General features: G+C 35.6%; 1 protein-coding gene across 1 annotated transcript; it reads left to right on the top strand.

The window, feature by feature from the left end:
- Nucleotides 1–1,853: 1,853 nt before the first annotated feature.
- LOC106129479 (histidine decarboxylase) lies at nt 1,854–24,655 on the top strand. Its single transcript, XM_060952795.1, has 17 exons — nt 1,854–1,881; nt 5,187–5,359; nt 6,714–6,827; nt 7,706–7,828; nt 9,913–10,081; nt 10,843–10,952; nt 14,893–15,032; nt 16,034–16,123; nt 16,781–16,851; nt 17,163–17,182; nt 18,661–18,759; nt 19,318–19,396; nt 19,944–20,108; nt 21,081–21,188; nt 21,845–22,015; nt 22,583–22,723; nt 24,060–24,655. Exons 1-17 carry the CDS (start codon nt 1,854–1,856, stop codon nt 24,653–24,655), a joined length of 2,397 nt encoding a protein of 798 aa, XP_060808778.1.
- Nucleotides 24,656–27,559: the final 2,904 nt, after the last annotated feature.

Raw genomic sequence — 27,559 nt, 5'->3', positions numbered from 1 at the left:
ATACTGTTGACTCCGTCTACCCCACAAGGGATATAGACGTGACCAAATGTATGTATGGAGTGGTGCATGAAAAGATGATTAAGCGAGTGAAGTCGCGAGCAGTAGCTATGTATGTACTCGTAACATACGATTATGCATGGTGTCACATTTTGGGTCGCCGAGCAAAAATAAAGGGTGTCACCCCGCAAAGATTTCATTTTCCCTTTCAAGAGACGTGTTAAGCAACTTTGATAATTTGTTAACTGATTAACTTACTTTGAAACAAAAATTTCGGTAAATCTTAATACATCCTACTAATATTATAAATGCGAAAGTTTGTGAATTCAAAATTCAAATTCAAAATTTTTATTCATTATTATAATAAAAATTTTGAATTTATTAAGCGATATAATAGTATCCTATAGGATACTATTATATCGCTTATATATATATATATATATATATATATATATATATTATATAATAGTATCCTATAGGATACTATTATATCGCTTAATAATTGTCGTATGGTTTAACAACTTGGTTGACGTCAAATAAATTACTTAAAAACTAAGTTTACTGCCGCTTCCAAGGCGTCAGTGCAGAAGAAGCGGTAACAAACTGCACTGCAGCATTTTCTTCAACAACGTCAACTTCACAATATTAAATTATACTTAGAATAGATATGAATAGATAAGATGTGAATAGATGTGAATATATCAGGATGTCAGTATGGATGTTTGTTACTCCTTCACGCAAAAACTACTGAACCGATTACGATGAAATTTGGTATGTAGGTAGCTTAAGACCCAGAATAACATATATGCTACTTTTAATCCCGGAGTTCCCGCGGGATTGATTCCACGCGGACGAAGTCGCGGGTGGCACTAGTATTATAAACGTAAAAGTTTGTAAGGTTTTACATAATCACGTGTATATCCCATGCGGGGTAGACAGAGCCAGTAGTCTTGAAAGACTGACTTTCTTTCGGTCGTTTTTGGTTTTACTGTAATACTCCCTATTTTTGTAAAGACATTACTAAGTCTTCGTTATGCGATGGCCGTCTTAAACCGTCGCTACAATCAAATATAAATTTTTTGTTCGATGCATATACTAGACGTACATGACATACATACATATAATCACTTCTATGTCCTTTACGGGGTAGACAGAGCTAATAGTCCCACAAAAGACTGAAACGCCACTAACAAGCTGCATGGTCAAAAGTCATTGGATCTTCTTAATAAATTTATTAGACTACAGTATGCTCAATAGGAAATAAAAATCGTTCCAGAAAATTCCAGAAAAAGAGAATAAGGCCTCTGTAGTACGCTTGTCTGTGACCCCGGACGTCCCGGGTTCGAATCCCGGCCAGGGAATGATGAGAAAATAACTCTTTCTGATTGGCCTGGGTCTTGGATGTTTATCTATACAAGTGTTTATTAAAATATAGTATCGTTGAGTTTGTGTATCGTAACACTAGTCTTGAATTTACTTCGAGGCTAACTCAATGTGTGTAATTTGTCTCGTATATATTTATTAATTTAATAAAAATTATGTTAATTATTTGTTAATAGAGGCAACTACTGGAAACTCTATCATAACGTAACAATCAATCCCGCGGGAACACCGGGATAAAAAGTATTAAAGCTTATGTGTTATTCTGAGTCTTCAGCTACCTACAAACCAAATTTCATCGTAATCGGTTCACTAGTATTTGCGTGAAAGAGTAACAAACATCCATACATACAAACAAACTTTCGCATTTTTATTAGTAGTAGGAAATCTACACATAAAGCAAATTTTAATGTATAAATTATCATAATTATTATTGTTACAGATTCCTGTAGGGAGCTCAAATTAATCGGAAGAAAATGGAGCACGCCGAGTTTCGCGTCAAAGGTATTTTATTTAATTATACATATATACATACACTAGAGGCCGCCCGCGACTTCGTCCGCATGGAAACCCTATCAATCCCGCGGGAACTCTGGGATAAAAAGTAGCCTATGTGTTATTCTGGGTCTTCAGCTACCTACATACCAAATTTCATGGTAATCGGTTCAGTAGTTTTTGCGTGAAAGAGTAACAAACATCCATACAAACTTTCGCCTTTATAATAGTAGTAGGATAGGACTGCTCTGGTATAACTAAAATGCCGTTATCTGTCAAATCCTTGTTTTAAGTAAAACGTCAAAAATGCGGTAAAAATTTAAACTGATGCCATTCATCAATGAGAACGCCTATTTATGACTTAAAGGTACCAAAATGTCGCATATACAGATGGAAAGAGATTTTTTTTCTTATTCTACTGGTAAAAAAGGTGAAAATCCTGATGTCAGATAACGGCATTTTAGTTATACCACAGCAGAATTATACACTTACTTTTAACCGTGCAGATTCAGTCGCCTTTTACGACATCCACGGGAAAAATAATGGAATAGTCCTATTCTAAACTTACAGGGACCACACGACACTTCTATACTACATTATTAAGTAATTTAACAAAAGGACTGCAGATAGATAAAATTCATTTGCACTCCATATGTGTCTCGGCCTTTTCCAATCAGTTCAGTTTCCTTTCAGCGTGTTTGTACCACACTCGACTCTTAAAGGACGCATTCTTTTGTAGACATTGTAAAATACAGTTGTACAGTCGCCTGCAGGGACACTTGACCTGCTTGAACATATATATCACGCTTATTCTCAACAGGAGTAGACAGAGACTATTGATTTCCACTTGGTATGATCACATTGAGTCTTTCTTGCTTCTTTCAGTGCTGTGTGGTTCCCGGCACCATTACAAAAAAGAATAGGACCATCTCCATATCTTTCCCATTGATGTCGTAAAAGGCGACCAAGGGATAGGCTTACAAACTTGGGGTTCTTTTTTTAGGTGGTGGGCTAGCAACCTGTCACTATTTGGATCTCAATTCTATTATTAAGCCAAACAGCTGAGCTGTATGTATGTATGTATGTGTATGTACAGTTTTTTCCCGTTAGGTATAAAGACGTGATTATATGTATGTTAATGACGCCCAAAATAATTATTTCACGCGGACGGAGTCGCGGGCGCAGCTAGTAGTAATACATTTACACAACAATTGTCAGATCATTGTGACGATATTGTTGTAATAAAACGCGATCAACTCGCTATATTGAATCGTTTGTCCGTCCGTAACTCCGTAAACCCTTTTATGGGGCGCGGATTTGAACAGGATATATTAGTATTACTAGTCTATAGTCATCTGGTTTTGTTTGAATATATATTGAAGCTCATTTTAAAATCTTGTTTCGTCTATTAGCGATAATAAAAATTTAGTGTATGTCGAATTTACTGAGAGAATGCAAATTAGTAGAGTTAGAGAAGTGCCGTGCGGTTCCCGGTACAATAATAAAAGGAATAGGACCACTACATCTCGGTCCCAAGGATGATGTCGTAAAAGGCGAATAAGGGATAGGCTTATAAACTTGGGATTCTTCTTGTAGTGCGATGGGTTAGCAACCAGTCACTACTTGAATATCAATTCTATCACTAAGCCCAACAGCTGAACGTCAGTCAGTCATTTTAAGACTGTCGGCTCTGTCTACCCTGCGAGGCATGTAAACGTTTTATGATTATATGTATTTATTTGAAAAATATAATAAACGGAAATTTTCAACGTGGATAATCCGATTTATTCAAACCACGTAACATTGATTAGTATGAATTGCATTCACTAGGCTTCTAACTACTATATAATTGTATGTAATATGTAGGTTCACCAAGGGGATTATAATTTTATAAATAGGCTTAGATCGGCTTATTAAAGGACATTTTTATGAACTAAGTTTATAACTAGAGTACGCTCGAGAGGTTCTGCATGCGTAAAGAGAGAATTTCCGTTAATTTTACCAAGAGTATCCGAAACTGTTTGGATCTCAATTCTATCATTAAGCCAAGCAGCTGAGCGTGGCCTATCCGTCTTTTCAAGACTGTTGGCTCCGTCTACCCCGTAAGGGATAAAGACGTGATCATATGTATGTATGTATGTATCCGAAACCGCCGAGCTTGCATGAAGATAGTTATAAAAGTGGATGAAGCGAAGGAAGTGTGCAGAGATCGTGGCAAGTGGAAAGATGTAGTCTATACCCTTCGGGAAAGAGGCGTGATTTTATGTATGTTTGTATTTTACCAACACGCCTTTGTCCCTTACGGGGTAGACACAGCCAACAGTCTTGAAAAAACTAAAAGGCCAAGTTCAAGTACCTACCTAGTTGACTTTATGATGGAATTGAGATTCAAATAGTAACACGAAGCTAACCCTGACCTAAACATCATCACATCAGGGCATCCAAGTCGTTGTAGTTTCATTCATTCATTCATATAATCATGTCTTTATCCCTTGCGGGGTAGACAGAGCCAGCAGTCTTGAAATATTGGCCACGTTCAGCTGTTTGGCTTAATGATAGAATTGAGATTCAGATAGTGTGAGGTTGCTAGCCCATCGCCTTAAAGAAGAATCCCAAGTTTATAAGCCTATCCCTAAGTCGCCTTCTACGACATCCATGGAAAAAGATGGGGTGGTCCTATTCTTTATTATATTGGTGCCGGGAGCCACACGGCATTTCTAGTTTCAAATCGCAGGTATACAGGTTCTTCTTGATTCGCGAGGGTGTTTAAACCTTAGTAGAAGCCTTTTCACTAATTCCGATAATTGCTGCACCTATTTATTTATGTATATTGATTATTTATTGTAGTTTTTATGTGTATTTATTATAATTACTTTATTTTATATTTTGTGTAGCTTTAAATATTTTTATTAAGATAGACCCCACATAAAGTTCTCTGTCAGACCCAATGGTTGACTGGTAGATAATGCTTCTAGCATTAAGTCCGCTTATTGTACTATACATTTGTATTTTGTACAATAAAGTTAAATAAATAAATAAAAAATAAATAAAATAAATAAACTCTCATAATTCTAAAAGAATCCCAAGTTTATTAGCCTTTCCCTACCACTACGTATTATCTTAGCTACCAATACGACATGGAAGCTTGCCCTATTCCCTTAGTCGCCTTTACGACATCCAGGGTCAAGAGCTAGGGGTGTCCTATTCTGAAGTGGCGTATCCACACGGCACTTCAAATCTCCAAACCCAGCGGTTGATAGATGTCAGTCACTCACACATTTAGATTGAAAATTGACAATGAATTTATCCCACAGCCAAGGAGATGGTTGACTACATAGCTGACTACCTGGAGAACATTAGAGACAGACGAGTCTCCCCCAACGTCCAGCCAGGGTACCTCCACAACAGGCTGCCAGCGGAGGCGCCTCAGCTCCCGGAAAAATGGGACGACATATTGAAAGATGTGGATGACCATATCATGCCCGGGGTAAGAGTTTCTCTCTTTACCTCACATTCCGACTTTAGTCTCATATATATATATGTCTCATATATATGTCTCATATATATATCTCATATATATATCTCATATATATATCTCATATATATATCTCATATATATACAATATACTAGCGACCCGCCACGGCTTCGCACGGGTGCAAAATTATAAATGTTATTATACATAAAAACCTTCCTCTTGAATCACTCTACCTGTTACAAAAAATCGCATCAAAATCCGTTGCATAATTTTAAAGATTTAAGCATACAGACAAACAGACTAAAATAGCGACTTTGTTTTATACTATGTAGTGATTAATCTGAACAATGTATTCTCTCGTCCACTATGTATTCTAAGTTTGGATAATTGTGAAGTTGACGTTGTTGAAGAAAATGGTGCAGTGCAGTTTGTTACCGCTTCTTCTGCACTGACGCCTTGGAAGCGGCAGTAAACTTAGTTTTAAGTAATTTATTTGACGTCAACCAATGTTATGAAACCAAACGTTTTGACAATTATTAAGCGATATGAAGTATCTTATAATAATGAATAAAAATTTTGAATTTGAATATGTGTTCCTGTTCCTGGCGTTTGTCCCGTTTAAACCTGGAGAGGAGCCCGGGGTGCGCTTTTACGATCATGATTCTGGTTTGGGCGAGTCAGGTTTTTACACGAAGCGAAGAAGAATGGGAGTCATTTGACCTCCGCAACCTTTGCAGGGGAAACTAACTCATATCGGATCATGGTTACATATTCAGTTGGATCATGGTTACACATTCAGTTGGCTGAATGTGCAGGTTTCCTCACGATGGTTTCTCCCACTATATACCCATTTTCGTAACAGTATCGGTTATCAATCAAACTAATGTCCATAACTCAGTGAAGAGTAATTGGTAAATGTTACGTCCAGTCATTTCTTCACGAATAAGCTTTGTCATATAATTTGTTGAACCAAATCAAAATTATTCTATTGGTTCATGGGTTTTTAGGTTTTATACATATTTGCTAATGCCGTGTAGTAAGTGCCGTGTGGTTCCCGGCACTAATACCAAAAAGAATAGGACCACTCCATCTCTTTCCCATGGATATCGTAAAAGGCGAACAAGGGATAGGCTTCCAAACGTGGGATTCTTTTTTAGGCGATGGTATAGCAACCTGTCACTATTTGATGAGATTCAAAACTATCATTGAGCCAAATAGCTGAACGTGGCCATTCAGTCTTTTCAAGACTGTTGGCTTTGTCTAATCGGCAAGGAATATACGTGGCCATATGTATGTATGTGGCTAACGTTTACCTTCTTGATGTCATGGCACGAACAACATATTAGCGCTATCTCTTTCCCGCAGCTCGTCCACTGGCAGAGTCCTCACATGCACGCCTACTACCCAGCACTGACTTCCTACCCCTCCATCATGGGGGAAATGCTATCAAGTGCTCTCAACGTGCTCTGCTTTACTTGGGTAAGTCTTCTTCTTCTTAACAGAATAGATTTATTTTCAAAATTGGATACAAGGTATCACTTATTGACGTCGCATAACTTAAATCTAATTATAACTACTGCCGCTTCCAAAGCGCATGTGTAGAAGAAGCGGCGGAACAAACTACACTGCAGCATTTTCATCGGACGTCAATTTGCAAATATAGATCTCTTATATCTAAATCGTATATATATCACGCCTTTCTTTCTCGGACGGGTAAGCAAAGACTACATCTTAACATTTGCCACGAAACCTGAATCACTATTTCGATTTTGGGTACTCTTGACCTGACCTTTTGCCAGAAGGTCATCGATTTGATTTCAATTTCTTCTACATCTAAGCGTCAAACCCCTTTTAGACCTTTTGTCTATGACAATAGTTAAACCGATTTTGTCTATGATTCTGGATTGTGTAAGTTAGATTTTTAAGCGAGGCGACACCCGACTGAGCTTCGCGACCTTTGCAGGGGAACTTAACCCATATTTTATCATATTAAAAGCTTCACTAACTAATCGCATTTGACCTTAGTCGCCTTATACAATATCCATGAAAAATAGAGTGGTTCTCTTCTTTGAAAGTATCAAAAACCACACGGAAAAACATGATGAGAGCCAGAGGAAGTTAAGGTAAGAAACACTGCCACCAGGCACCGTAAATATAAAATGATTTAGAAAATGAGAATATCATAAATATATAATTAATATTCGAGCTTGCATGAAGAGAGTAATGAATGTGGATGAAGCAAAGGAAGTATGCAGGGATCGTGGCAAGTGGAAAGAGGTAGTCTCTGCCTACCCCTCCGGGAAAGAGGCGTGATTTTACGTATGTATGTATGTATGTATAAATCATCTTCTGCACAGGCTTCCTCACCAGCTGGAACCGAACTGGAGACCATCTCCATGAACTGGCTCGGCAAGCTCCTGGGCCTCCCGGATTGCTTTCTGAACGAGAAGAACGATAGTCCAGGCGGTGGGGTCATACAGGTATGTCGGCGCCAGAAATGTGTCTAAGTTAAGACTCTGCTGACCGTAGAGCCTGCAGACTTATTACAACGACATTCTCCTTTTGCTGCTATGTTTTTAATACATGATTGTGAATTTGTTATAATTTATTGTAGTGCAAGTGTGGAGTTATTGTATTGTATTGTACATACATACATACATACATATAGTCACGTCTATATCCCTTACGGGGTAGACAGAGCCAATAGTCCCGAAAAGACTGAATGGCCACGTTCAGCTGCTCAGCTTAATGATAGAATTGAGATCGGTGACAGGTTGCTAGCCCATCGCCTAAAATAGGATCGCAATTTTATAACCCTATCCCTTTGTCGCCTTTTACGACATCCATGGGAAAGAGATGGACTGGTCCTATTCTTTTTTGTATTGGTGCCGGGAGCCACACAGCACTGTATTGTATTGTATTGTATTCTCACAAATAAGAAAATTTAATCATTAGAGCATCGTCGCAAGGCCGCTTGTTTATCGGTGTTTTATAGGATCCATTTTGTAGAATGTGTAAGAGTTTTGTTGTTTTGTCTTTGTGCTAATAAAACCTTCATTATTCGTCCATCGGATTACGAGACGCAGACAAAGATTTCACCTTTTTGTCGTTGAAATAGCAAATAGTCGAACTATACGCTTAATATTATATTTTATTACAAAACAAACATTACAAAGCCTTACAGCTGAATATGGCCGTTTAGTCTTTTCAAAACTGTTGTCCCTGCCTAACCCGCAAGGGATATAGACGTCGCTGTATGTATTATATTTTTAGTATTTGTTGTTATAGTGGCAACGGAAATACATACATATAATAACGTCTATATCCGTTGAGGGGTAGACAGAGCCAACTGTCTAGAAAAACTAATGGGCTCCGTTTAGCTGTGTTCAATTAGTGACAGGTTGCTAGCCCATCGCCAAAAAGAATAAGAAGTTTATAAGCCCATCACTTAGTCGCCTTTACGACATAATTCATAATTGGTGAAAACAGCTTTCTAGTTAACTTAACCTAACCTTTCTATACGAACCTATGTATTCTCTCACAATTTCTAATACTACCTGGAAAAATTGTGAAATTCTGTTGAGAAAAATAGAGATTTTTTATTTATTTAAGTAAGTATAAGATTGGCCGTTTAGTTACAATTTACTCCGGGGTTTTTAAGTATGATTCGCGTTGAACTGAGCTAGTCAGTTCAACGCGAATTATACTTAACATATATATTTAGTTTTAAAAATGTATATTTACAATAAATATTGGTCATAAACACAATCAAATTACGTATAGCTATTTTAAATTAAAGGAATAAATGATTGCATTATACTTAACAAAGAACAATGCCTGTTTAAGATAACGCCTAATAATTTACGCTTTGATTGGTAAATACGATGAACTGATAACAATGCGAGTCGTTTTCGTAATAAACTAAGAATAATATGAAACAACAGATTGAAATAAATTTTATACCTCCATATTTGAAAACTAGCTCTGCCCGCGACTTTGTCCTCGTGGAATAGTTATTTTGGGCATCATTGAAGCCCTCAAGGATGAATAATTTTCCCTAATTTTTTTCACATTCTCCATTATTTCTTCGCTCCTAATAGTTGCAGCGTGATGTTATATAGCCTAAAGCCTTCCTCGATAAATGGTCTATTCCCCTTAATTCACTTTACAATCTTCATGGTAAGAGAAGCATAAGTTATTTAATGTATGTAACAACATATCCCATTCTTCTTCTTCTTCTTCTTCAGCCAATATTCATCTACTGCTGGATGAAGGCCTCTAGTAATGCACGCCATTCTCCACGGTTTTGTGCTTTTCTCATCCACCTCCTTCCAGCAATCTAGACCAGATCGTCCATCCATCTAATAGTTGGTTTACCCACATTTAGGCGACCATTCTGGGTCTCCATTCCAGTACCACTTTGCCCCAGCGATCGTCTGTGGTACGGCATATATGGCCCGCCCATCGCCACTTTCTTTGGGCTACTTCCTGAGCAACGTCGGTAAGCCTTGTCCGTCTTCGGATATCCCATATAAGTATCATAAAATAAATAATTCTTTACCAGACCACGGCAAGCGAAGCAACCCTGGTGAGTTTGCTAGCGGCGCGCACCAGGGCCCTGATAGAACTGGCCAAGCTGAACCCTGACCTCCAGTCTTCTGAACTCCTGGGCCACCTGATCTGCTATTGCTCAGACCAGGCTCACTCGTCTGTGGAGAAAGCTGGGTTGATTGGTAATTTTTTTTAGGATACTTTATACTCAACTCTTTATTATATCTTATGTAGGTTGAACGTCATCAACAGAGACTACATCATGCCATGATTCCTGCATACATCTTTCGCTTCATCCACATTAATTTTCTTCATGCATGCATGTCGCTTTTGACCTGACCTTTTGCTCGAACGTCTTGGATTTGATCAAGGTACGTTCGTCTAGGCCGTCCAACTTCAACGTTCCTGTTCACACTTGCCTTGTATATTTGCTTAGTCAACCTGCTTTCATTCGTAGCGTAGATCGATGTTTCGGCTCGACCGCCACCAAAGGGAAGATCTTCTGCCAGACTAGGTGTTATGTCTGGGGAACCGCGCGACACACGATGTTGAGTCGGAGGTTGTATTTATGCTCGAATCCGTGAGATCTTTGTTTGCGCGATTTAGATTCTTCGCTGCTATTGGCTGAGCGCGTCAATTTCTTCGCGATTATTGACAGTTGGTGTGTGACATTCAGTGGTGTCGCTGCCCATTCATCCTCTCCACATGACCAAACCATCTAAGCATTCCCTTTTTTATTGCCTTCCCCTTAGCATGACACACGCCAAGCTGTTTCGCTTTCTATTAAGACTTAAAACGGGACAGCAATTGTTTTTCGCGCGGTCAAAAATGGCGTCGCGCGTGTAATAACTATATCCTCTTTCTCATCACAACATTCCTTTATCCTGACGTTTGTCCCGATTTTGTCTTATTATGGAGGTGATGAAGAATATTCTTCTTACAGGTCTAGTCAGGATGCGGTACATCGAGACTGATGAGAACCAGAGCATGCGAGGAGCCAAATTGGAGGAAGCCATACTCAGCGACAAGGCTAAGGGCTTAGTGCCTTTCTGGGTAAGTGATAAATACATATATACTGTTACAGGGTAGACATATGTTAATTTTTCGCGTTACATCATACTATTTATAAATACAACAGGTATTAAACGCGCAAGTATCGTGCCTTTATTTTATCTAGGACGTTTCGAATTATGTTACAATGATACATACATAAAATCACGCCTTTTTCCTGGAGGGATAGGCAGAGACTACATCTTTCCACATGCAAACGATCTCTACATAATTCCTTCGCTTCATCCACATTCATAACTCTCTTCATGTAAGCTCGGCGGTTTCGGATACTCATGACCTGACCTTTGCCAGGACTTTCTTAATTTGATCAAGATACGTTCGTCTAGGCCTTCCCACTCCAACCGTTCCATCCACACTCTCCTTGTATATCTGCTTAGTCAATCTATCCATGATATATTTTGTAACTTTTTCAATTGGCTATTTGAATCTTAACTCTATCATTAAACCAAACAGCTGAACGTGGCCTATCAATCTTTCCAAGACTGTTGGCTCTATCTGCCCCGTTAAGGATGTAGACGTGATTATATACATATGTATGTACAATGTAGGTATTCATATAAGTAGCACGTTCTCCAAAATCCTGTTAAAAACTACTTTGAAAGAGTATCGATTATCCCCAGTCATGTTTTAATACAATTATCGAGTACTTTGATACAAGGTAACTAGATATGACATACTGTGTAACTAGACGAGACACATTTATTTCTCAAAAAGTCAGGAATTTTCACGAAGCGAATTCCGTTTGCCCTTTGCCTTTGCAAGGGAACCTAATCTCCATCGGATTATGGTTACAAATTCAGTTGCCTGAATGTTTAGGTTTCATCGAGTTTTAGCTTTAGATTTAAAAGTATCTTATATGCCGCCGCTCGACTACTCAACTCACATCACCAGGAGAATGTTAGATTATTTAGTTGTTATCAAGTCTACGTTATCCATAGGTATATATAGGAGATAGTGATAGTGGTACATATTGACTCTGCCAAAAAATTTAAAACAAATAAAATTTTCGGCAAATACATCACATTATGTATTATTAAGAATTTCTTTCTATATATTCTTTCCCGGAGGGGTAGGCAGAGACACATCTTTCTAGTAGTCACAATTTTCACTTAACTACGATTTATTTCTCTTGATTACCTTTGACCTGACCTTTCGCCAAAATGCGCTCGACGTCCAAAATTTCTATTAAGAATCACATATATGCTAGTAAATTAACTAGGGGATTATCGAAGTCACTTCCATTCACCTGAACATTTTACATCTGTGGCGCGGATAAGCCGTGCTGAATAAGCCATTGTGAAGGCTGCAAAGGTGACAGTTAATTTTAGTCGATAATACGAGTTTAATACTCTATACTCGTGTTATAGAACGTTTATAGTGTAGTAGTTTAATTGATAAGTAAGTTAAAAGTTGCCGTGTGGTTCCCGGCACCAATAAAAAAAATAGGACCACTCCATCTCTTTCCCATGGATGTCGTAAAAGGCGGCTAAGAGATAGGCTTATAAACTTGGGATTCTTCTCTTAGGTGATGCGCTAGCAACCTGTCACTATTTGGATCTGAATTCCATCATTAAGCCGAGCAGCTGAACGAGGCCATTCAGTCTTTTCGGGGCTCTGTCTACCCCGTAAGGGATATAGACGTGACTATATGTATGTATGTATGCAAATATATTTATTGTGCAACACGGGTTAAAGGCTGTTACATATTTGTGTTGTCATCGCTGTGAGCTGTCGTAATGGACGTACGATATTTATTGAGCTAGGTGGAAAAATATTGGAGAAGAGATGAACATATGCTGAAGAACAAGTAAAGAAGAAAAACTGAGGACTAAGAAGCCGACATCATTAGTCGCATCCCCAGATACAATATCAGTTTTAAACTGTTGACAGCAAGAGATTATTATCAATGAGATGTGGTATAAGTCACTCGCGTTAGACGTTTCGCTAAAGTTTAAATTATTTTTCAAATCGATAACTTATAACGATATTCTACCATTGAACGATATTAGTTTTACTGGCGTTACTCCATCTCTTTACCGTGGTTGTCATAAAAGGCGACTAAGGGAAATGTTAATAAATATGTTATTCTTATTGTATGCGATTGGCTTGCAACCTGTGACTATGTGAATCTCAATTCTATCATTAAACCAAACAGCTAAACGTGGCGTATCAGTCTTTTCAAGACTGTTGGTTCTGTCTGCCCCGTGAGGGAAGTAGACGTGAATATATGTATGTAGTTAAATTTGAAGTCGTGTCTTTCACTTATGTCTGCTAACAGTCTCTTTCATTACATTATAATACTTAATGAGTACTTTTCCAAGATAACATTATCAGTTGCTGGTTTCAATTCTCGGTAGATTTACATATAATACTAGCGATTTAATGAATTTTCAACGTATTTTTTTTTTATTAAAAATATAAAATTTTATTCACAGATTATAAAATTTATTATATACACCTATGCATCATCGCATTTTTCCATTTTGTAAACTCTTCATACATACATACATATAATCACGTCTATATCCCTTGCGGGGTAGACAGAGCCAACAGTCTTGAAAAGACTCATAGGCCACGTTCAGCCATTTGGCTTTAAGATAGAATTGAGATTCAAATAGTGACAGGTTGCTAGCACATCGCCTAAAATAAGAATCCCAAGTTTATAAGCCTGCCCCTCAGTCGCCTTTAACGACATCCATGGGAGAGAGATGGAGTGGTCCTATTCTTTTCTATTGGTGCCGGGAACCACACGGCAAACTAAACTCTTCAACTTGTAACTTAGACCACACCCCACTTCCCGACGTTTCTAATCTCCTCACAAATTGGTCCCAATGGGGCCGGGACATCTTTAAAATGAAAACAGTGGCATTATTAGAGTGGTTTTAAATAAAACCGCTCGAGAGTAATTTTAAAATAATGATCATTAAAATGAATACTTGTCGTAAATAACATTAACTATTATAGGATGGGAGATGTTTATCAGAAGACATAGCTGAGTTATGACCATCTCGACTTACATACATACTTACATACATACTTTCGTACATACTTACATACATACTTACATTCATAATTACGTCTAAATCCCTCGCGGAGCTGAGAGAGCCAACAGTCTTAAAAAGACTATAGGCCACATTCAGCTGTTTGGCTTAATGATAGAATTGAGATTAATATATTGCCTGTCGCCTAAAAAAATAATCCCAAGTTTAAAAGCCTACACCTTAGTCGCTCTTTCCGACATCCATGGTAAATATACTAATACTTCTCTTCTATTATTCCAATCTCCTGTTTGGTTTCCTTCCACCCAAAGGTTGACTGGAAGAGATTGCATTAGCGATAAGTCCGCCTTTGTACCATCTCTATCTGTTTTATGTTGTTTTGTATGTTTTTCTTTTGTGGTGCAATAAAGAGTTTTATCTATCTATCTATATTCTATATTATTACATACATATGGTCACGTCTCTATCTCTTGTGGGGTAGACAGAGCCAACAGTCTTGAAAAGACTGATCGGCCACGTTCAGCTATTTGGCTTAATAATAGAATTGAGATCCAAATAGTGACAAGTTGCTTACCCATCGCCTAAAAAAAGAATCCCAAGTTTTTAAGCATATCCATTAGTCGCCTTTTACGACATCCATGGGAAAGAGACGGAGTGGTCCAATTCTTTTTTGTATTGGTGCCGGTAACCACACGGCACTCTTATGGTGCAATAAAGAGTTTTATCTATCTATCTATCAAAAGTACCCGAAACCGCCGAGCTTGCATGAAGAGAGTTATGAATGTGAATGAAGCGAAGGAAGTATGCAGAGATCGTGGCAAGTGGAAAGTTGTAGTCTATGCCTACCCCTCCGGGAAAGAGGCGTGATTTTATGTATGTATCTATCTATCTATTATATGTATTATTGTAATAATCACATCCAGGTATGCGCCACCCTCGGCACCACTGGTACGGTGGCTTTTGACAACCTGCGGGAGATCGGGGAGGTCTGCGAGAGACACTCGGCGTGGTTGCACACTGACGCCGCTTACGCTGGTAGCGCCTTCATTTGTCCCGAGTTCAGGTAAGACCACATCTTTTGTCAAGATTTTGACGGCCTCTGTGGCGCAGCGGTAGTGCGCTTGTCTGTGACACCGGAGGTCCCGGGTTCGAATCCCGGCGAGGGCGTGGTGAGAAAAGAACTTTTTCTGTTTGGTCGTGGATGTTTATCTATATATGTATGTGTTTAGTATAAAATATAGTATCGTTGAGTTAGTATATCGTAACAAGTCTCGAACTTACTTCGAGGCTAACTCAATCTGTAGTAATTTGTCCCGTATATATTTATTTATTTATTATAATAGAGATAAAAAACAACACGCTCTAGGACAGTATGTTTGAAAAAAAAAGATACGTTCGAATTGAGAACCTCCTTTTTTAAAGTCGGTTAAAAATGTTCATACATAGGTACATACATATGATGACATCTAAATCACTTGCAGGGTAGACAGAGCCGACAGTCTCGAATAGACTGATATGCCACGTTCAGCTGTTTGGCTTTATAATAGAATTGAGATTCAAATAGTGACAGGTTGCTAGCCCATCGCCTAAAAGAATAATCTTAAGTTGATAAACCTATTACTTATTCGCCTTTTATGACATCCATGGGAACGAGATGGAGTGGTCCTATTCTTTTTTTTTATTTATTGGTGCCGGGAACCACACGGCACAACATAGATATATAAAAAAAATATTGATATCTTTTAGAGGCGTATACACTTTGCGTTATCGGTATTATATGTATGAATGTACTGTACCGTGCGGTTCCCGGCACCAAAGAAAAAAAAAGAATAGGACCACTCCCATCTCTCTCCCGTGGATGTCGTAAAAGGCGACTAAGGGCTAGGCTTACAAACTTGGGATTCTTCTTTTAGGCGATGGGCTGGCAACCTGTCACTATTTGAATCTCAATTCTATCTTAAAGCCAAATAGCTGAACGTGGCCTATCAGTCTTTTCGAGACTGTTGGCTCTGTCTACCCCGCAAGGAATATAGACGTGTTAATATGTATGTATGTATGTTTCAGGCACTGGCTGGACGGCATTGAACTGGTGGACTCATTCGCTTTCAACCCATCAAAATGGCTGATGGTGAATTTCGACTGCACTGCTATGTGGTAAGAACAATCTTTATTCTGTATTCTAAATAATCCACTTTTCTATGTAATTTAGAATATAATTGAAAATATGTTGATTTGAGAGTCTTTTCCTTTTTTTTCTACTTATCACGAATTAGATTTCTATAAAAGTAATGTCGTGTGGTTTCCTGTAGGTACTTTAAATTAGGGTAGTCCCTAATTTAAAGTACATCATACAACATAAATTATTTTCTATAAATTTCGTAAAAAGTAATTAGGCGTAATTTACATATGTACTTAATAATATTTATATAAACATTTATTTATGTGGATGAAGCGAAAGAAGTGTGCAGGGATCGTGGCAAGTGGAAAGATGTGGTCTCTGCCTACCCCTCCGGGAAAGAGGCGTGATTTATTTATGTATGTATGTACATTTATCTAGTGCCAACTTCTGCTGGTCTAGCAACCAATTCAAAACCTAGTGATTATTGATTGTCTTACTGTGAGAAAGAACAGTGTGTCAAAGATTGTAAAAGTTTATCAAGGGAATGGTTTATAAACTTGCGGCTTTCCTTTTAGGCAAAAAGCTAGCAACCTATCTGAATTCCATTCGGTTGAATGTGGTCTTTGAGTATTTTTGCGACTGTTGTACCCTGTCTACCCCGTAAGGGATATTGACGTGATAATTATTTACAGGGTGAAGGATAGTACAGCTCTTCACAGGACGTTCAACGTGAACCCTATTTATCTGAGACATGAAAATTCAGGTTCGTACGCATTTAAATCCGCTTATTATAACTCTAATTTTAAGATCCCGGTGTTAGTTCCGTTCAGGTCATTGTAAATTAATGAATATTTATTTATTTAAGTCAGTTCACAGTCTTATGAAAACTAATATTGATAATTCAATTATATGTAGTCTATATTAAAATATTTTATAAAAGAAAACAAGGTGCTTTGTATAAATATCGAATGAAGGGTAAGAAATTTTGGACTTTAAGAATAATGACTCGATCTTCACAGTTTTACTTATTCTAAATTTCACTTTTATTTATACATTTTATTATTATATTTTCAGGAAAAGCTATCGATTACATGGTGAGTAAAATTGATAAGTATTAATCACTGAAACTATTATACAACCTGGAGATTCATACAATTTACTTAAATGCCATTTCTTAAGCTACTTAAATGAAAAAAATTAATGATCTTGATAATTACAATTCTTAAATTATATTAATCCAATTCTCGAAATCTGTTATAAAATCTTGTCTTTCTTTTCTCATAGATGTAAATTTATATTTTATTATGAAGATTCTTTTTAATCAATAACCTTAACAAATGGTCCAATACGATAATAATGTGAAAATTAAATGAATACATATTTTTTTATTTTCCACAAACACCATTACATGTGATATAATACAATGTAGTGTCAAACAAAGAAGAAGATGATGTATATCCTTCGATAAAGTATAAAATAAAGTTGTATATACTTGATCATAGTGTATGTATGATGAAACTTGTAACAGTTCCCACACGAAGCCATACATTTAATCTAGTGCTACATGGTGTGATAGGCGAAGCGATTTTTAAATTAAATAGATATATGTTGTAATTAAACATACATACATACATTTAAACCGTATTTATACCTTGCGGGTAGACAGAGCCAATAGTATTGAAAAGACTGATAGGTCACGTCCAGCTGTTTGGCTTAATGATAGAATTGAGATTCAAATAGTGACAGATTACTAGCCTATCGCCTAAAAAATAATCCCAAGTTTATAAGCCTATCCAATAGTCGCCTTTTACGACATTCGTGGAAAGGAGATGGAGTGGCTCTATTCTTTTTATTTTGCTGCCGGGAACCACACTATATATAATATTGTAGGCACATTTTGAAACATAATATTTCATGAATTTAGATTGGAACCCAAAAATCGAACGCTGAGAAGAAATTCCAAATTATTACCGACCTAAAACATGCTCAAATCAACGGTGATCATACAAAAATGAATGGAGTTACAACAAACGGTGATAATATTTTAAGTGATGATGAAGGGATAATGAACGGTGATGATGGTGATGAGAATCTATATGATGGACCCAAAGGAAAGAAGCTTCATGGATATGATGAAATAGCGCCGGGCTGCGGGAAGACAATACAATTAGAGAATCCTGATAAGAAGGAATTGCTCGTAAGGTTTTTGGGATAGGTGATGATTTTGGTGATGGGATTATATTCAATTTTGTTGAAATTGAACAATAATAAAGTGACAAATAGCTGGAAAGTTGTAAAGAAATGATAAGTGGTGATGGTGCAGTAGATAATAATGTTGCTGTAACAAAATTCTAAGTTGGTGGCAGGAAAATATTTAAATTCGCGTTCCTTGCTAAGAACGACTTAAATTTGATATGATATTAACTATAACGCTTCTTAAATTATAAAAAAATCTTTTGGAGTAACGACCAACTTTGAGAATGTCAATCACTAACTGGTTTATGACATTTGGTGTTGGAATTTATTCATAAATATATTATTTAAGAGTATTAAAACTATTTATTTTTGACAGCACTGGCAAATCCCTTTGAGTCGACGCTTCAGAGCCCTTAAACTCTGGTTCGTTCTGAGGAACTATGGAGTGGTTGGGATTCAAAAGCACATTCGTGAGGTACGTGTGTCAGACGCTCATCATCAATATCGTTACCTTCTTCAAGAGTTATTACTTCATCCTTGTTCAGAATAGTTAACTTGGGTGTGTGGTAATGATGGCTATAGATTTTACACCAACATTTTCTCATTACATGAATTGAGTGTCATAGATCCTTGTTTGAAGTTCGTAATTTCTTGTCACTGGAGTACATACATACATACATATAGTCACGTCTATATCCCTTACCGGATAGACAGAGCCAACAGTCCCGAAAAGACTGAATGGCCACGTTCAGCTGCTCGGCTTAATGATGGAATTGAGATCCATATAGTGACAGCTTGCTAGCCCATCGCCTTAAAAAAAGGATCGCAATTTTATAAGCCTATCCCTTGGTCGTCTTTTACGACATCCATGGGAAAGAGATGGAGTGGTCCTATTCTTTTTTGTATTGGTGCCAGGAACCACACGGCACTGGAGTCATGAATTAAATTATTGTTATCCTTTCTGTTGCTATTTTTCTTATGGGTTGATAGACCTGCTTGTGTCATCTTACAGATTATATTTATTTCATTACAGGGTGTCCGTCTCGCGCAGAAGTTCGAGGCTTTGGTTCAGGCCGATCCGAGATTTGAGGTTCCACAACCAAGGAACTTAGGTACCTACGTAATTTAAGGAGATATCTATTATATATAAATATATATTTTTCTCCAATAAGCCAAGTATATTGTTACATTATACTAAACGATGTATTAAGTACCTACCTAGAAATATATTTTTAAACTGATTTCTGTTCATTTTCCTTTATTGATAAGGTAATTTCAATGTTACTTTTGAAAAGAGAGAGGAGAAACGTATGATACCTATAATTACTAGATTTTACCTCATCTCTATGAGAACATTCTTTAAAGAACCTTTATATACTAAACAAATATATAACCATACAAACCTTTAACGGCCTAGGTGGCGCAGCGGTAATACGCTTGTCTGTGACATCGGAGGTCCCGGGTTCGAGTCCCGGCCAGGGCATGATGAGAAAAGAACTTTTTCTGATTGGCCTGGGTCTTGGATGTTTATCTATATAAGTATTTAATATAAAATATAGTATCTCGTAACACAAGTCTCAAAGAACTTACTTCGAGGCTAACTCTATCTGTGTAATTTGTCCCTTATATATTTATTTATTTATTTACTTTAACATCCAGGTCTCGTCCCCTTCCGTCTGAAAGGCGACAACGCGTTGACCGAGCGCTTGCTAAAACGACTGAACGCGCGTGGCCACATGCACGCTGTTCCCGCTTGCTTCAAAGGAATCTACGTCATCCGGTTCACTGTCACCTCGCCCAGGACCACTAATCAAGACATCTTGGGTCAGTATCGCGTCTTTATCCCTGACAGGGTCTCGAAAAGATTTAATTCCACGATCAACGCCTGCGGCAGTTGTTTTAAGGGAATCTACGTCATCCGGTTCACTGTCACCTCGCCCAGGACCACTAATCAAGACATCTTGGGTCAGTATCGCGTCTTTATCCCTGACATGGTCTCGAAAAGATTTAATTCCACGATCAACGCCTGCGGCAGTTGTTTTAAGGGAATCTACGTCATCCGGTTCACTGTCACCTCGCCCAGGACCACTAATCAAGACATCTTGGGTCAGTATCGCGTCATTATCCCTGATAGGGTCTCGAAAAGATGTAATATAACGATCAACTCCCGCGGCACTTGCTTTAAGTGAATCTACGTGATTTGGTTCACTGTCACATCACCCAGGACCACTAACTCTAAGTTTCTTCTTATCATTTCCAACTTTCATATTGGTTGCATCTTCACCTCTTTGAAGAGATGCCAGGACGCACCTTTTGATCATGATCTTTGTATCGGCAAGGATATGACGTTTTATTTTTATCTAAGTGGGTTGAGCCAGCGATGGTCCCAAATATTCGAATGCTACAACTGGATGGCTTAGAGATGGAATTGAGATTCAGATTCGCATGCATCTAGTGCTCATGCTTACACACTTCAAGCAGGCCTAGTAACTCTTTTAGTGAAAACAACATTGTGGGTACCCACTGGTTTTCTGCCCGAGAATGTTGTAAAAGTGAATCAAAGAAAAGGCTTCCAACTTTTCTTCTTTTAGGCGATGTGCTGTCACTATCAATGATTAATTCTATCATTAAGCCATTCAGCTTAATGTGAATTCTTGTGATTTAATGTGGGTGTTCACTGTGTAGTCCTTATTTTTTTTCAATCTTTATTTTTGCAGAGTTGTTAATTTCATTTTATGTAGGCACCATATCTTGAGCTTATTGTTTTATTTTATTTAAAAGTGATATTAATTTCAGATGACTGGAATGAAATTAAGACGGTGGCGTCCGAGATTTTGATCGAGACGTTCGGATCTGAGAATGGAAACATCACTGCGCCCAAGAAACCGAGAGTGTCTCTCAGAGGTATATCATCACCAGCAATTTTTTTAAACATATTATCGCATTTATTTTGTAGTACCTAACTAGTACGAGTATTTAACTTCTTCCTTTACATCAGTATTTTTTCTTTCTTCATGATCTCTCTTTTGAGGAATTATTTTATACTATATATATATTAAACTTAATACTTCTTTTTTATTCCAATTCATTAAAGAAGTGATAGCCGGACGGACTTTAGCTTGTTGCTTTATTACAATGTTATTATACTAAATAGCCTTTTTTGATTCTTATTCTTACTTTGCTACCGACAAACAAGAAATCTTGTAATTATTTATATTATTTATTCTTGTTTATAAATTATTACAATCTGTGTAATCTGTCCTGTATATATTTATTTCATTTATTTATTTTTAATGTATTTTCAAGCTATGCAATTGTATATACAAGCTTCGATCATATTATATGATTTATAATTGAAGCTAACGAGACAATAAGGTTTCTGTAATGGCCAATATCATTACAAGTTAATACTATAATTTGTTATCTTCTGAATTTTAAAGAGGTTATTCGCATACACGCCTTCATGTCTAGTAATGATGAAACATTTCACGAGAGCAAAGCAAAAGCCTTCAGAAGCATCAATGAAAATATTTAAATAATTATAAAATTTTGTACTCCAGACACCCGTAACCTCAACGGCACCTTCGGCACCAGTCTCCTCCTGGCCAACAGCCCAATGAGTCCAAAGATCGTCAATGGCACCCACGTAGCCATCTGCGATTACGAACAAGTCCTGACTTCCTGCGCCCAGACCTTCATGCAGTTGAAGATGGAGCCTAAAGACAGCCCTGGTAAGGTTAAAGTTTCTTAGAAATTTTTTCGGTGTAATTGGTGGTGGACTATTCATATATATATACATATATAAAATCACGCCTCTTTTCCGGAGGGGTAGGAAGAGACTACATCTTTCCACTTGCCACGATCTCTGCATACTTCCTTCGCGTCATCCACATTCATAACTCTCTTCATGGTGGACTATCACATTATTTAATTCTTTAAATATATATATATTATGAAGAGTGTCTTTCAAAATTCAGCGTAAACATTGTTTTTATTGATTCGATATTTATATATTTGCACTAATAGTATTTTTTTTATTTAAGAATTAAAGGTGTTTGGTGATTTTTATAGTGGGGACCAAATTATACTTTTGAAAATAATTTTGGTATTGTTTTTGATCGAGTATGAAACATTGCAAGTAGATAGGTAATCGATATTTTTTCTTCTCTAATAAATACTAACGAAATTGAAATTCTGGACATATCTTTAACGCTCTGCAAACTAATAAGTGACCAAATTTATAAAATCCTAACTGGCTTCAAAACAAAATTGGCTTACCTAATTGTCCAAACAAACAGAGATGCGCCGACGCATCCGCGGAATCAAGATGTGTGGGAAGAAATTCTCTCTTGACTCTTGCATGGATATGGTCCAGGGTCTGATGATGGAGCAATTCCTCCCGCTTTGCTCTGAAGAGGAGTCCCAGGAGGCTTCTAACGGTGGGTGGCGGTTGCATGTTTTGTAGCAGTTGATTTTTTTTTGGTAGTTAGCTGTTTAGTTTTAGTAAGATACGGTCTACGGCAGGGGGATCAGCTTCTTCTGAAATTCAAATTAAATTTTTTTATCCAATATTTTGGGACATTTCAATATCACTTAATACCACTTGCCATACCTTTTGGTTTCACAACATTGGTTGATGTCAAATAAATTAATTTGTTAAGTGTCGCTTTCAAAGCGGCACTGCAGATAAAGCGGTGCAGAAAATGATGCAGTGCAGATTGTTACCGCATCTTCTGCACTGACATAAGTAATTTATTTGACGTCAATCAATGTTGTGACACCAAAAGTTATGACAATTAATTACTAATGTTCGAAATGTCACATAATAAGGTATTAAAAAATTATAATTTGAATTTAAAACATGACAACTGCTTCCTACAGAAATGTCAAGGTTTCCCTGAAGCTGACTGAACCGTTATGCTTACTAAGAACCAGGCTAAGCTTCTTGTTTATTAAATTCGTGTGAATTGCAGTCTTTGTTGTATTTAACAATTGTAACAGTAACAATAATGGTGATAGTATGAGATTTGACAGCTTTTCATAGTTTGATATGTTGCTAGTTTTCTAAATTTTAATTATTTTCATCAAATTACTCTTTTAGAAACAGATTAAATTTTATTGCAATATTATTATGAGAATAAGATTTATTATTTAACAATCCATTAGCATTACCAGTATATACTTAATTTTAGTTAATTAATAATAAATATCATATGATTAGTGTAATTGCTATATTTTTTTAGAATCGTTCTTAGTGTCATTTAAAATTCAGCTAGTGTCATTTTTATTTATTTTATTTTTGCACTTGCTTTTATTTTTATTTTATTTTCTATAACATTTTAGGGCAGGAAAATTAAGCCGTTGGAGACAGCAACTAAAGAGGTAATTATATAACATTTGTTTTTTGTAATTGTTGTTGGTAATTACGTAACTACTTATTTAACAAAATCGTTGTATCTTTTCCAAGCAAGCGCGGTCTTTTTACGTTTTTGTTTTCTTTTTTTAATGAGTATGTTTGTTTGTGACGCGATATGTTCTAGACTAAATAATATAATTAAAAACAATGAAATTTAGTGGGTACCATATAAACATCAAAATCAGTTTATTTCTAAATATTTTTCGGTTAAACGTGCCAAATATAGAAATTACCAGGACAAGGTGACTGAATAATTAGTAATGTCTACTTTTTCATACGTATTAAATCTTAGTTCATTAAAAAAAAAAGAAGATAAAAATCGAAAAACAAATTTCCTTTCATTAGCTTCTTAAATCCAGGTTCGAGTCCCTGCGATAGATCATCACTCTCATCATCACCCGTGACATCAACTGCCACAGTCAAGCAAGATCTCAACTCGGATGCGAACCAACTTCAAGTACCGGCAGCGCCATCTAGGCAATACCGCTCGAAATCTGTTGACGTTTCTCTGTCTGGGTTAAGTCTTGACGATGCTAAAATTACTATTGATAAGAAAAAGAATGAAATAACTATAACACCGACTGGCTCGAAAGATATAAAAGAATCAGTTGAAAACCAGAAAACAGTTCAATTCAGTGAAATTGAGGAGAAACTCAATATCGGAGATAAAATAAGTCAAGCATTCGAAAATTTCCAAGATGGCTTACAAATGCTTAGCGAGTATAGGAATAATACTGAAGAGAAGGTGGATAAGAATGATGACTGCGCGAAGCTTACCATCCGTGGCCCTGGTAGTTACATTAAAAAGTTAATTCAGCAATTCAGCGAAGGTCCATTAGATAGTGACGATTCTAAACCAGAATCAGAAAGGGCCGTGTCAACGCAGTCTATAAGAGATAGAGCCGATGCAATTTGTAAAAAATGCTTGCATTACAAAGGCAAAATGTCAAAGTAATTTTAGCATTTCACCTTTTTTTTTTATTGTTATTTTTTTCTTTTTGTCATCTCGAACTATCAAATGATTATAAAATTAAGATTGATTGTATACATATGATTTTGAAATATGTTTTTCTTATGAAATGTGTATCCGAAAACAATATAGTAATTATATTGGTGTTATACAAATAAATAAAAAAATATATTCAAAACTAGGATGTATCAAACATTAATGAAATTAAAATGTATTGTATATTTAAGTGATTGTTAATTTAATACATAAATTTAAAAAAAAATCTTGTTCACCGTTCACTTATAACTTTACTTATAATTATAATAAAGTAGGTGCTTGAAAAAATTTAAACATTAATAGTATTTCAAATATGTATTTCTTCGCGTCTCAATTTAAATTATAATGTAGGCCCTAATTATTTATAAGAAATTATAAAAATGTGTATTTGGGCAATAATAGGTGAAGGAAAATAATCGTGTTAAAAGAAAAATATATAAAAATTATAATTAGATTTAGGAGTTTGTAAATATCTTATTAACAGCACAATGAGTGGTTAGGTAATTTACTTAGTTGTTATGTTTTGTGTTTTTCATTCATTTTAAGCCATTGTTGTATTTCTTCTTTACTAAGCAATAGCCTTCCTTATTTTTACCTTACCTTATTCATTTGAATTCTTTATTATTTCTAAATTCATCTTCCTCATCTTTTATATAAAAAAAAAACATCGAAATTTTGCTTAAGTGTTAAGAATTTTATGGTTAAACGTAACATTGATTAATTATGATAATTAATATTTGGTTTGCTTTTTTCAGTATATTTTTGCTTATATAATATATATGTATAAATATAAAAACTGCTGTGCTATATCAATAACACTTTCAATGTTTATAATAATCGGTATTTAATATTTATCATCATAAATTCTCGTAGATATATTGAATATGTGGCTAAGGGTTGGACAAAATTATATATGTAGTCGTGGTTATAAAAAATTAAAATATGTTATTTAAAATATCATGGTAACTCAAAAATATATAAAATATGACATTAATGAGTACTTAGTTATTTTTATGTATAAACTATTTATTATTAACCAAAGCAAGTAGATATCAAAATAATGATAAAAAAGTTAGACTTTGGCTTAAATTTTTTTTAATCAAAATTTATTGTAATTTAACCATATCATTTCAAATACTAATGTTTTTTTGTTAAAGTTGGATAGTTCATAAAATATCTAAATTATTTGAAGTGCCAATCTGTTAAACATACATTTAGAAGTAGTGAGTATAATAATTAGATAATATGTATAATCAAAAAAATAGTGATAAGAATGTAGAAACACACAATAATATATGCATAAAACGTATCTAAAGTGGTATTTCTTTTCTTCGATTAAAAGTATGAAGCAACCACCTTTTGTTTTATTTGGTCGAATCCATTTTAATAATACCTTACATAAATAAAAACTTATTTAAAATACATTAATTATTCTGCAAAGTAAACAAAATAAATAATACACATTGTTCTTATAATTTTTAATAAATGCACAACAATTGAAATATTAACATTCACTTATTTATTTGAGCATTCATATTTTTGCTCTAAGTATACATTTGCTAAAAAATATAACTTTTTATGCAAAAATATGAAATTAAAGACATTAATTATTAATATTTAAATTAATATAAATATATGGAGATATTTTACATAGAATCAGTCTTAGCAACTAATTTTACACTTAATATAGATTTAATAAATGCAATTTAATTTACAATATTTATATGTCGTATAATACTTTAAATAATATACATAATGGTATACACTTTCAAGTATATATATTTCAAAATAGTATTAAATTAATGATTTCAATGTTCTTTTTGTCTAAAAAATATGAATTAATTGTTCTATACGATTTAACATCATGAAATCGAAACTAGAAACAGAAGTCGTCCTTTGCGAGCTTTTTAATTTATTAAATTCACCAGATTATAATAAAAGTAACAAATTTTTATAATGTAGGTCTAACTGTGATCTTAATAAAATACTGAAAGTTCTTTAAATAGTCGATGAAAATCCCACTATAAATTTTTTCAACAGTTTTTATTCAGAAGTATAGTATGCTGTGCTATATACCTAGCCGATCGAACTTTAACATAAGATAAAGATCACAAAATATCTTTAGGTACGATAGACTCTTAACGGTCATTCATTAATGTCACATAATAAAGAGGATTACTTAGAAATAATTATCTTATTGGATGATTTTCAACCTTCGAAATTTATATAAAATTTTTCTATAAAAGACAGTGCCACTAGTTCTAAAGTATAAAATATATATAATTTGGGAGAGTCGTGCATCGTTGTATGGAACTATTTGAAACAGCGCCATCTAACGATGGACAGCGGAGTGATGCGAGCAAAAATTGCCGGCATTTTTGCACAAGACAACGCTATCTGACTCTAAAATTAAACTACCGTAGTTTTAGATTTATTTAATTTTAGGACAAATGATCCTTTTAACTACGGTAGGGAACTTTTAATATTTAATAGCCAATCAAATTTACCGGACACCATCTTTGAACTTTCTGAGTAAGAAAATTTTGTTTTCGATATTTATCAAATATGTACTTTTAATAATATTGTTGAATTATGCTACTAGTATTTCTCGAATTAAAAGGGGTGGGGGAAATCACAAATGGCGATATAATTAATATTTCGAATAAATTACGACAGTAGGAAGTTTGTTTTATAATTTCTTGAACAGTGAAATTTACTAATGAATACATGGAATAATTTCAGCAACTCAATGTTAAAGTTTCCATAAGAAAAAACATCAATAGTTGGTTATTCAAAGAGAGTATTATTCTAAAGTTGTGAAGATTTAGCGCGTGAACTTGCAACTTTATATGT

This window comes from Amyelois transitella, chromosome 29 (genome assembly GCF_032362555.1).
Source record: "Amyelois transitella isolate CPQ chromosome 29, ilAmyTran1.1, whole genome shotgun sequence".
NCBI classification, from domain to species: Eukaryota; Metazoa; Arthropoda; class Insecta; order Lepidoptera; family Pyralidae; genus Amyelois; species Amyelois transitella.
Note: the sequence above shows the minus strand (reverse complement) of the source record. Positions and strands in the feature narration are given on the sequence as shown.

Excerpts from the sequence above, each read along its gene's own strand:
- LOC106129479 (XM_060952795.1), top strand. The coding sequence starts at position 1,854 with ATGGAGCACGCCGAGTTTCGCGTCAAAG. Across the intron at positions 15,033-16,033 it reads TTCATTTGTCCCGAGTTCAG|GCACTGGCTGGACGGCATTG; the intron begins GTAAGACCACAT and ends TGTATGTTTCAG. Across the intron at positions 22,016-22,582 it reads GGAGCCTAAAGACAGCCCTG|AGATGCGCCGACGCATCCGC; the intron begins GTAAGGTTAAAG and ends CCAAACAAACAG.